This window comes from Crinia signifera, chromosome 3, assembly GCF_055691185.1.
Source record: "Crinia signifera chromosome 3, ASM5569118v1, whole genome shotgun sequence".
Classification (NCBI taxonomy): domain Eukaryota; kingdom Metazoa; phylum Chordata; class Amphibia; order Anura; family Myobatrachidae; genus Crinia; species Crinia signifera.
In genome coordinates this window covers 7489591-7502136 of record NC_139219.1, presented here as the reverse complement: position 1 = coordinate 7502136, position 12546 = coordinate 7489591, and the positions used below count along the sequence as shown (strand labels likewise).

The following is a 12546-nucleotide window of genomic DNA, read 5'->3' as shown; positions in this document are numbered from 1 at the left end:
TCACTGCCCCTGTCACATGCAGCCCTGTCCTCACTGATTCATCACTCATCTCCTGATATACTCTGTGCTGCTGGGGAGCCGGCTCCTCCCACTATATAACTCCCTGTCTGTGGCTTCCTGCTGCCTCCATTCCCCTCCTCACATCATGTCACTGCCCCTGTGACATGCAGCCCTGTCCTCACTGACACATCACACATCTCCTGATATACTCTGTGCTGCTGGGGACCCTGCTCCTCCCACTATATAACTCTCAGTCTGTGGCTTCCTGCTGCCTCCATTCCTCTCCTCACATCATGTCACTGCCCCTGTCACATGCAGCCCTGTCCTCACTGACACATCACTCATCTCCTGTTATACTCTGTGCTGCTGGGGACCCTGCACCTCCCACTATATAACTCTCAGTCTGTGACTTCCTGCTGCCCCCATTCCTCTCCTCACATCATGTCACTGCCCCTGTCACATGCAGCCCTGTCCTCACTGACACATCACTTATCTCCTGATATACTCTGTGCTGCTGGGGACCCAGCTCCTCCCACTATATAACTGTCAGTCTGTGGCTTCCTGCTGCCTCCATTCCCCTCCTCACATCATGTCACTGCCCCTGTCACATGCAGCCCTGTCCTCACTGACACATCACTCATCTCCTGATATACTCTGTGCTGCTGGGGACCCAGCTCCTCCCACTATATAACTGTCAGTCTGTGGCTTCCTGCTGCCTCCATTCCCCTCCTCACATCATGTCACTGTCCCTGTCACATGCAGCCCTGTCCTCACTGACACATCACCCATCTCCTGACATACTCTGTGCTGCTGGGGACCCTGCTCCTCCCACTATATAACTCTCGGTCTGTGGCTTGCTGCTGTCGGCACTCATTGTGACATACTTTAGGACATTTTTGCATTCATTGAGTAGAATATGTAATCCTCCCAGCACCAGTAAGAAAGGGATCCATTACAGGAAAATACGTGTTGCAGAAACTTGCAGAGTAGAGTCTTACAGGGGGCAGTGAATCCCGAATTGGACTGTCGGGAATTGATTCACGTGTGTTTTCGACCTATTCAGACTGTAACTCGGTAGTCGGTATTCAATGTTCTGACTGTTGTGTTGGAACGTCCGCGTTTAGTCGGAAACGGTCGCTAAATTGTTGGAATCTGCAGCGAATTCGACAATTACCGTACGTGTCCGACAATTCAGATTTGACGAGTCTGAAAGTCTTCAGTGCTGTTGAATAGGTGAGTGCCCCCCGGTGGAGATATCATCACAGATTGAATACCCCTTAAATGTACGCGGACACATCTGTACTGGAAATGACATTCGTATTTGAGAACATAAATGTGACTTTATACAGACATGGCGGCTAATTTGTGCTTTCATCCCGGCAGGCTCTGGTGGATTGTCACCCAGCAGGAATCAGCACCCACACATCCCTCAACCTGCCCGAATATGTGTCCAAAGAAGCGCGGTCTCTCATTCAGCAGGTAACGTGTCTCTCAACCCCCCCCCCCCCCCCCCTCACTGTGCTGCATTCATTGCACAACACACTGCATGCATTGCGAGCAACAGAACAGCCACAACCCGGACCTCCCAAGTGCAAGTAACACAACCCCAGGATACTGGTGCACCACACATGGTGTCACTAACGTGCTCAGTGCCTATCTACAGTACACTTGATGTTCTTGCCGAGAGTAAATCTTGGAGACCACCCTGTTTACTTCCAGCTAATATAATCAATCACATTTTACTACCGTTTCCTGTAAGTATATAGCGCTAGTATTAGACACAATGGACGGAGCAGTCAGCCACAAAACTGCTTCCCAGACATAACAGTCTATGGTCCTAATTCTGAGCCCAGCAATCATATAGCCACCGTCCCGCCAGAGTGAAATCCCGCTCCCGTGCACAGCTGCAGCTGTGTGAGAAATTTCAAATCCATTCGCAATCACGCCACCATCCAGGGTCCCCTCCCCCCTTGTGTACAGCGGGCGAGTAGCCTGTAACTTACTCGCCGCTGCGATGATTCACGGTAGATTCGGGCTGGTGCTGACGTCAGAGGTTTCTTACTTTAAACGCCTGGGTTCTCTCTGAACACTCCCAGGGGACGGCTGGGTCCCTCCTCCAAACAGCAGCCACCTGTCAATCAGCTTGTGATGAAAAGCCGTTGTTTGCATTATCGCAGAATGACATCACGCATGAGCATTACAATCCAGACGCAATAGATCGATAAGTACTCCTGCTGCAAATTCGCAGTCAGGCAAATGGGTCTCAGTCAGAACTTATGTACTAAGCCTTGGAGAGTGGTAAAGTGGAGAGAGGTCAAGTACCATCCAACCGGCCCCTAACTGTCATTTTTTCAAATGGAGGCAGAACATGGCAGCTACAGTGGGAGCTGATAGGCTGCTGCTTGATCTCCTTTATACGGTAGTCACTAGCAGGGTTTATCACTGGTACCTTCTGGGGAGTGTCTATATCTGAGTTCTCTTCTCAAGAAGATCGTTGGGTAAAGAAGAACCTAATTTTAAGGGTTTCTTTGATCTCCTCAAGGACAGCATGGGGTAGAAGTTTCACCTTCCCTAACTCTTCTGCTATTAGATAAATTGATGAGCAACTAATAGACCAAATTCTAACCGAAGTTCCAGGTAGATCTTCCTTGGTCTCTGCAGCTGGTCAGGAATATGAGTCCATTCTTATCTCTGGTGCTTCTCTGAGAGGCGATTTGGCCATGGGTCAGCAATGCCCAGAGACCATCACTCTGCATATCCAGCTTTCTGGCCACATAGCAGAGACTGCAGTGGAAGCCCATCTGCAACCTCGCCAGGGTCAGTGACCCATTACTTCATTATCAGATTGCTAGGTGTGGTGGGGCCACAGATATATCCGCAATCTCCTTGTCAATGTTTCACGATTGTTCCTCCTATGTGTCCCCTGTACAGTTCCAGGCCACTCACACATTGCTCACACCGTGGCCCTTATTCAGATCTGATCGCAGTACAAATTTGTTTGGAAAATGGGCAGAACCATGTGCACTGCAGGTGGGGCAGATGTAACATGTGCAGAGAGAGTTAGATTTGTGTGAGTTATTTTGTTTCTGTGCAGGGTAAATATTGGCTGCATTATTTTTACACTGCAATTTGGATTTCAGTTTCAACTCACCGCACCCAAATCTAACTCTCTCTGCACATCTGCCCCACCTGCAGTGCACATGGTTTTGCCCATTTTCCAAACAAATTTGGGTACTTGTGTACTAGCACGAAACCCACTACGCAACTTTCTTAGTGGGCTATTCTGCGTAGTGAAATCGCATCGCATGGCACATTTTCGTGGCATGCGATGAATGCGATGTGATCTCACTAGTTAATTTATTCACTGCACACTGGCCGCCGATCGCATCGCATTACAACCAAAATCGAATGCGATTGCATGCGATTTTCTGTGTGTTGCGATTTACCACAAAACCCCCTAGTGTATATGTATATGTGATGCAATTGTATTTTTCACACCCCCACTATCCACGTCACCCCGAAGCGTAGCGGGCGCAGCGAGCCCCGTGAGGGGACACGGATTACTTTACATGTATTCCGCGTCCCCTCGTGGGGCTCGCTGCGCTCGCCATGCTTTGGGCTCGGGGGCACGCTGCGCTCGCCACACTATATAAAATCAACTCCACGCCGACGTGGATAGTGGGAGTATGAAAAGGTGGGGAGGACGGATAATGCGTGTGACGTCAGTGTGACGTGGATAGTGGGGGGCGTTTTAGGAACACATTCACACCAGCCATACCATACATCTGATACAGTAATGACGACATGTATTAACGATTAACTGGAATTTACTTAATAAATAATAATTAAATATCATATTAAATAATTAAATCACATTAATCACAATAAATAATTACAATATTAACAATAAATCAAGTAGAACAACATTAATAAGAACAAATAATGAACAAGAAAACTTTATAAAATAGTCAGTCTGCCTTAGGAAGCAGCGAAAGTGCGCGAAGGATGAGCTCAAATGCGTTATGTGCACCCAGAGTCTTCTGCCACATGAATTGCTGCAAGTTGGACTGTAAATGGTGGCGTGCTGTGCCTCTTTGGTGCTTGTTGCACCATTTGCATGAGCCCCACAGGCGCTCAGGGTGTGGTACGGGAATCCGACAGTTGGGACCCCGACAGTCATTATCCCGACGTCAGGATCCCGACTGCCTGGAGTCAGACAGCATGGCGAGCGCTCGCCACGCTGCGGGCAAGAGCCACCTATTCTATTCTTCCTCTATGGGGGTCGTGGACCCTCACGAGGGCCACCCGGCTGTCTGCGTTTTGACAGTCGGGATCACGACTTGAAGGGCTACTCGCATTATTGGACTTCTAGGAGTAAGGAATCTCCTCTGTACATTAAAAGTTATGTCCAGTGAGTAAAATAAGCCCTAATAATACATATAGGCAGGAATACAGTGTAAAAAGGAAATTAATTCCAATTGAATAAAACAGGGCAACAATTTATTGAGATCTATGATATGGCACTACAAAGTGAGAAATATTGAAATCATAGACTCATACACACACATTTTGTATTCCTCTCTTTCTTCTTCTTAATAAATTTCACGTAGATGTTCATCTCTTTATTCACAATCTATCTTTTAATATTTCACCACATCAAGAAAAATCAGGTCTCTCTTCTATATGAGACTTTTTATGAGAATAACATTAAAAGTTAATTATTATGTATGAAATGATTTGGTCCTCAGCGCATCCTTAAGGATACTTCTTTTCTTTGTGGGTGTTTATGACTGTCGGGATCCCACCCGGCGCTCAATGTTCTGTGTGTGCACACCTGTGTCCTGGTCCACACAGTTATACAAAGATTTACTCCAGCATGTTGATATCACAGCCTGTTCCAACTGCTCGGTACTGTAGGCCCGCCAGCAATCTGAAAAAATTGTTGTGCCCGGTCTGATGAAATCCCGTTTTGGCACCATAGTAACGAAGCACTCACCACTTTCCCTTGAAATGCCTCCAAAGATCCATTGCTGAGGCAGCGTACGTCCAACATTACTTTTTCGTTTCACGAACAAACTTTCATGGACCTCCACAATCTTCCCGGGACCGCCAATACGCCGCTGGGGCTGCGCCATAAGGTCCACGGTGCAGGCCTCCCGCATCCAATGATTGTAGAGGACCGCAGTTTTATTGGATATCTGCAGCTGTCGCTCACAATAATCAATAGATGTCATCTCCTCTGCGCAGGAATAGATTAATCTAATCAAGGTGAGGAAGGATAAGCGGCACCCAGGAACCAATGCCCCGCCATGAGGCTCACCTTCTTGCGGCAGGATTTGATATGGCACCGCCACACGCACTCTTTCACAGGGTGCCCGTTAGTGCAATTCTGTGTCAGCGGCAGCAGATGATGGTACAGAAAAGAAGAGAACAGCCTCCTCCTCCATCTTTGGCAAGGTGAACATATTGGTGACAGGTACAGCCATTTCTGTCACTTCTCCTGCAGGTCTGAGTGATGCAGCCATTCCTGTCAGTAATTCACCTCAGACTGAATCTGACAGGGATCAGATCTGAATAAGGGCCCAAATGTGGTTTATCCCAGCACCAGTAGAACACAGTTGGGGTTGGTTTCTATTTAAACCTGTTTTTGATTCATAATTAAAACGATATAGATCTCCCTGTTTGGAGGGACGGTTGATACTGGAATTATTGAGATTCATTAGCAATGCATGACATGGGATGAGTACAGACATCAAAGGATGTCACACGTGCTTCATTGCATGTTCCAGTCTGGCTCAGTAAGGCTTTCTCAGATCCGTAGATCTGACCCAACAATTTCAATCTCAGGATCTGCCTTTTGGTGGAGAGATGGCTTGAAGGGATTTCACCAAAACATTTGCTGTCTTGTCTGCTTCCTTGAAGTCTAGAAGTGTAATAATCATCCCCTATCCCGACAATCTCTTGATCAAAACAGAGTGTCCAACCTTGATTTGGATGCACCGTCAAATACGCTAGAGTCCAACACAAGGATTATTGAAATCCAAAAACCCAGTCTAGTTCGAGAGACTGACCATTAGAGGTGTCTGCTGTCCTACACTCCACAGATGAGTGACTTCTTCTGAGGACCAGAATGGAAAGGCATCAGTTGACTTTCAGATAGACATCAGCCCATGAGAGTCCTAGAAATTATGGTCTATACTTTTGTGGTTGAGCGTTTTTGGTGTTTTAAAACAAACCCCTCTCAAATAACTTGACCAGACAACTCATCGGTATGTCTCCAAGAACTAATTGGATACTTTTGGTATCTCGGAGATGTACATTAGCTGCACTGGAACTGTAATACACTCTAGAGCTGGACGGTTTGTTTCCAAGATCTGTGATTTTCAACCAAGAGGCAGGACCTTCACAGTTTTGACCATTGGACTACGAGCTGTGGGATCCCGACAGGTCAAAATGGTGACAATATGAAAAGGTCAGTACGAGTGGTTAGGTTGCATAGGGCAGGGGACGGTTAGGTTGCCAATGGGAACATTAAGGGTTATGCTGTTAGGATGAGAGGTGGTTAGGGTGCGGGATTTGTACATTAGATGAAGCCATAGAATACTTATAATAAATGTTCTTGAATGAAGAGTCTGAATCTGATTCAAAACATGCCTGAAATGTAAAATGTAAAGTGGCAACATTCTAAAGGAAGCTCTGTACCCCATAGTCCAGTGACAACCCCCCCATTTGTTCTATATAGAAGTTGGTATCTGCAGTGTAAGCCCCCAGAACAATGTCTTCTGCAATAGCTTTTGTGTCTCAGCATTTGCTGCTGCAGGCCTCCAGGACTTTATTGGGACTATAGTAGAGGCACAAGTGTTGAAAACTCTTCTTAAGTTGCAGCACTTTGAGGCGTCCTCCTCTCCGAGCGCCGGCGCCGCGTTATCCGCTGGATCATTATTCTGCTGCCGGCTGCTGTTTGTTTAGAATTCTGCATCAAATGATCAATTGAAGTTGCGGTGTAAAATAAATGGATTTGATCGTTTCTCCAGCTTCGCTCACTTTTTGAACAGCTGGTTTGGAGATGCCTCCCGCCCCCAGTGAAATGCGGCGCCTCGCAGATGAAATATTTAAAAAAGCCAAATGTTGTCATTCGCGAGGCCTGTTTGACATTGAACTTCTGAAGACACTGCCTCCATTTCAGGTGCCTTTACCGGAGTCAGCATTCTGCTCCTGATCTTGGCTCGTTCCCTTCCGCATCTTGACAGGGCTGGCATTGGGAAGAGAAGAATAAGGGCAAAGAATTCCCTGTGCCGTTCTCTGCTGCGGTGCCTAGAGCAGGTTTTTGGCTTTCATAGATATGCAGGGGGCTGATGGTGGCAGGGGGGAGGGGGAGGTGGGGGTCCTGATGATCTGTGTTCGTTCCCCTATTAGAGATGGGATCATTTCAGACATCTGTGTTTTACAAATTCTCTCTGATGGCAGCCGTGTCCCATTTTGTCTTCCTCGCACTTGTCACAATACATCCTCCTCTCTACACATCACATGTGGGAACCCTGGCGATCTGTTCTAAGGGAGATGTAAGGACGCGGGCTCCCCGGAGATCGCCGCGCTGGAGGTAGCGCAGCAGTTTGTGCGATAGGGGCAATTACGTAGGGGGGGGGGGGGAGATTTGCAACTTTTTGCTGCAATTACACTTCAAAAACAATTGTGTCTTGCAAGTGCAGCTTATTACATATGCAATGGTTGCTTATGGGTACTCCACAACAGCGCCTATGCGCGGTAGACATGCCTACTGTTTTTTAGCCCCCTTTATTAAGCCAGCGTGGATCCTTCGGAGGGGATTTACATACTATCATGGGAATCGGAGATATTTATCGGTAAAACGTGAAATATTTCAGTGAGCGTAATATCAGGCTTAGGAATCGGGTCTGTAGCTCTCTGCCGCTGGGAATGGCACCGTCTTCCGTCAGCGGATACACAAATGAATATTCTGCCCCCTATAGTAGAGGTTCCCCCTTTTTCCGAAGCCCGGGACATTGATTGCGCTTCAGCTGGCGAAAACTCTCCGTCCAGCTTCTTCACCGCTGGACAGCTGGTAATACCCCGGTGTGTGTGCGGTAATGTTGCGGCTTTCATTGGATCCCTTGTTACCATAAAGTGTGAGAACAGTTTGGCATCTTCAGATTTCTGCAACCATACAACTTCTAGCATTCTAGCACAGTTGGAGTAAAGGTGAGTATTGCTGCCCCACTGTACTCCTGCAGGTCCTGTGCTTGACTGCCTAACCGTGTGGAGTTTGCATGTTCTCCATGTGGGTTTTCTGTGGGTACTCCCGTTTTCTAAAATCCACAATCTGTATAAGAAACTGTAAATAAATAAAATAAATCCAAAAATATACTGGTGGGTTATTTGGCTCCTAATGAAAATGAACTCTAGTGTGCCCATATAGTAGGTAATATAATCTGTGTACAGCGCTGCAGTATATGTGTGCGCCATATAGATAACTGGTGATAAATAAAGGGACATATTTCCTATTCTGACAATACTCGCCCCTTCCTTATTATCCAGTGCAGGATGCCTGGGAACTTGGCCTCTTTACAGACTTTCTACTATGTTTTATATTTATTGACAGTCCTACTGTGATTTAGGGCCACATGTACTAAGCTTCAAAAAGTGATAACATGGAGAGTGATAAACCACCAGCCAATCAGCTCTTAGGTGCCATGTCACAGGCTGTGTTTGAACAATGACAGTTAGGAGCTGCTAGGCATTTTATCACTCTCCATTTTATCACTTTTGAAGCTAAGTACATCTGGCCCTTAGAGTGTATTATGTTAGCATAATCCTATATCCTTATTATTATCCTTTATTTATATGGCGCCACAAGGATTGGCAGCGCCCAATCACAGCATACATAAACAAATACAATAGGACAGGTACAGGGTATATAAACTTAGCTACATCAGCAAACGGCACCGACTTAAGTATCAGGGTGGAATAAAACCCGCAGGATCTGGTGCCATTGAAGATGGTTTACGTAAGCGAAGGTAAAACACATGAGGGGAGAGGGCCCTGCTCATGAAATAAATGTAATAAAAGGCTGACACTACTCCTAACCTGTATGGGGGGGTTCAAGTGTATTATGCACCGGTGGCCACCAGATAGCGCAATTCAAGTGTTGCTCAGTTTTGCCGCCGGCGCTGACATTAGGCTGTTCCGTCATTTTGACTTGCTGGTAAAGTAACACATACCAGGACAATAAATCCCTCACATAGTATAGTAACGAGGTACTAACAGGGAGACGTGTGCCGTAATGGAGACCTTGTGATCTGACGGGTAGCGTATTAATGTAAGGGTTACATACGGCACACAGAGACCCTTACATTCGTATTTACTCCTGGTCTGTTGTCTCTCGTGTAGCAGACGGCAATAGTGTCTCATGTGTAGATTTATGTCGGCAGGAGACAGGGAGGTCAGCCATAAGATATGAGGCCTTGTGTCTGGGGCTCCTGACAAACAGTCTATCCCAGTGGTCTGTGAGGTCAGTGTCTGTGAGGTCAGCGTCTGTGCCATTTGTCTGAGGAGAATCCTTGAGAGCCACCTGCAGCTGCTCACCAGAAGTAATAAACCCAGGGAAGGCCGTCTCCCAGATTAACCTCCGACCTCCGTGACCCCGCCACTTCATTTACACCTCATAACACCCTGGCAAGTGCCCACTGGAGACATGCAGATTTGTCGGCCGCTGTTTATTCGAGGAAGCCAAGAGTGCATGTTTTCAGGAAGTCTTTAGCAGGAAAAGGAAGCGGCCTGGCAGAGCGGAGCAGCTTGTCTGCCTTTCCTTTTCCATGACTGGGGGTGGGGAGGAGGTGTCTGGTGGGGCAGGGGGGTGATAAATGCCAGGACTTGCCCTTCTTACAGGGCCTTTGACTTTGTTTTCATGCTCTTCAAAGTTTCCTCTGCTTTTGCTGTGGCAGATGGAGACGGATTGTTGACAGGCGGAAAATGCCTAATGACACACACACACACACACACACACACAGACACACACACATATATATTTATTAACAGTTTCTTATATAGCGCACACATATTCTGCAGCGCTGTACAGAGAATATTTGAACATTGACATTAGTCCCTGCCCCAGTGGAGCTTACAATCTATATTCCCTACCACACGTACACGCACACTGACATTCTAGGGTTTATTTGATGGGAGCCAATTAGCCTACCAGTATATTATTGTGGGAGGAAACCGGAGTACCCGGAGGAAACCCACGCAAGCACAGGGAGAATATACAAACTCCATACAGTTAGGGCCATGCTGGGAATCGAACCCATGACCTCATGTGTCTTATAGCACATTCCCTGCCTGCACTCTGCTGCACAGCCACTAATACTGTAGGTAGTGCGGCCTCTGCGCAGTAATTGGTTGGACCGATACGGCTGCACCTCCTATCATTTATAGTCAGCCCCTGGAGTTCCCAGCACTAAGGGTGTAGTTCTTATTAGCATTGGCGCTGATTCTGTTACCCACAATGCCCTGCTCTGCTCGCTGTTATTCTTGCTCCCCACGCAGATCTTTCCCGCTTCATAACATCTCTTGTCTTATATTGTACGTTAAATAAGTTATTTTGAGGTTTTCGTACTGAACGTTCTATTATTAATTACCACTTTTTATTTTGTTTTAGCTTCTGCAGTTTAACCCGTTGGAGCGGCTGGGAGCCGGGGTGGCCGGGGTTGAAGAAATCAAATCTCATCCTTTCTTCACTGGTGTGGACTGGGAAGAGATTACAAGATGAAAATAGATATTATGGGACCTACTGTATGTAGAAGTGGCGTCTTATATTTTACACATTACACAGGCAGAACTGTGACGTGGGGAGACATTTGTGTTATACGTAATTGAGTGACGGTGACATCTCAACATTGGCTGACGCTTGGAATGGTGAAATCTCAGCATTGGCTGATGCTTGGAGCGATGACATCTCAGCGTTGGCTGACGCTTGGAGCGGTGACATCTCAGCATTGGCTGACGCTTGGAACGGTGACATCTCAGCATTGGCTGACGCTTGGAACGGTGACATCTCAGCATTGGCTGACGCTTGGAGCGGTGACATCTCAGCATTGGCTGACGCTTGGAACGGTGATATCTCAGCGTTGGCTGGCACTTGGAACGGTGACATCTCAGCGTTGGCTGACGCTTGGAACAGTAACATCTCAGCGCTGGCTGACGCTTGGACCGTTGATATCTCAGCGCTGGCTGACGCTTGGAGTGGTGACATCTCAGCATTGGCTACTGCTTGGAGCGGTGACATCTCAGCATTGGCTGACACTTGGAATGGTGACATCTCCACCTTGGCTGACACTTGGAATGGTGACATCGCCACCTTTGACAAGTGACTGGAACCTGTACCCTCCATTACAGTTTGTCAATGTTGTCTTCTTCCTACAGATAAATGAACAAATGCCCAAACGACTAACGGGAATTATAGTAAATAGCACTGACGGGTTTGCTTTGCATGTTGTCTGCGGATGTATGAATGTGTCTAACTGTACAAGCATAGAACGATGGCCTTAGGGGATCGTATCATGTATGCAGGGAAGGGTTGGACGTATAAGCAAGAGGGAACCAAAGTAAACTATTGAAATTGCACAATAAAGCCATCTACTATATGCAATGTCTGTCCCGCTACGGGCGGCCTCCATACTCCTGCGCTCTCTGCGTCGCACATGGAAGCCCGCGTCTCATCCACTTATGCAGCAGACTTTTCTCTTGTTCGTACTGACTTTGTGTTCTTAATCTGCTCCTACTAGAAACCGCAAGGTCTCCGCCATCTACAACTATATTACATTTAACTTACAATAGATCCAGCAATGGAAGCACATGCTAAGGGGATCACTGAAGTGACACAGGCTATTCCTGCAGGGCACAGTTATTATATCGGGTTATTATTCGATATATAAAACCTTTTTTTCCCTGAAACAAGAAGTGTGAGTCCCGTCGGCGAGGGGAACGGGGTGTAGGTTCTGCATCCTCTGTCGGTATTCCGCACACACAACGTGTGAGGAGATGTGCGCCTCAGGGTTCATTAGGTATTCCTGCAATCTGTGCTCGCCCTAGGAGCTCCCGGGAGGAGAGCTGGAGAATACTGACACCCCGTCCTGCAGTTACAGGACCGGCATACATGATCATGGGCAGGAGTTTTATTTACGTTCTACCTTTTATTTTAGCTGATTAAAACATTTGATGATGCGCTGCTTTGTCTCCGATGTTCTATACGATACGGCCCCTATAGCTCGCTGGGAACAGGAACACAGAAGATGATATAGTACGTGACAGAAGACGGTGTATATGTCGTGTGACGTCATCGCCCATGTAGTATACTGTATATAGTAGTAAGAAATTCACACTGTGGGCCTAATTCAGGATTGCACGCTTCCCCGATGCAATGTGAACAGATGTTTTCATGTATACACCCATTCGCTTGCGCGCGGACGGGCCAAAAATCCATTCGATGGTCACCAATCATCGAATCATTTTTGACCCATTTGCAAATGAATG

At 47.0% G+C, this 12546-nt stretch overlaps 1 protein-coding gene across 1 annotated transcript in view; it reads left to right on the top strand.

The window, feature by feature from the left end:
• Positions 1–11657, top strand: part of RPS6KC1 (ribosomal protein S6 kinase C1) — a 166717-nt gene extending 155060 nt beyond the window's left edge. The window contains exons 15-16 of the mRNA XM_083175184.1: positions 1384–1479; positions 10673–11657. Of these exons, the coding sequence (XP_083031310.1) occupies positions 1384–1479; positions 10673–10783 (207 nt within the window). The 3' untranslated portion in view covers positions 10784–11657. The remainder of the gene's footprint in view (positions 1–1383; positions 1480–10672) is intronic.
• Positions 11658–12546: the final 889 nt, after the last annotated feature.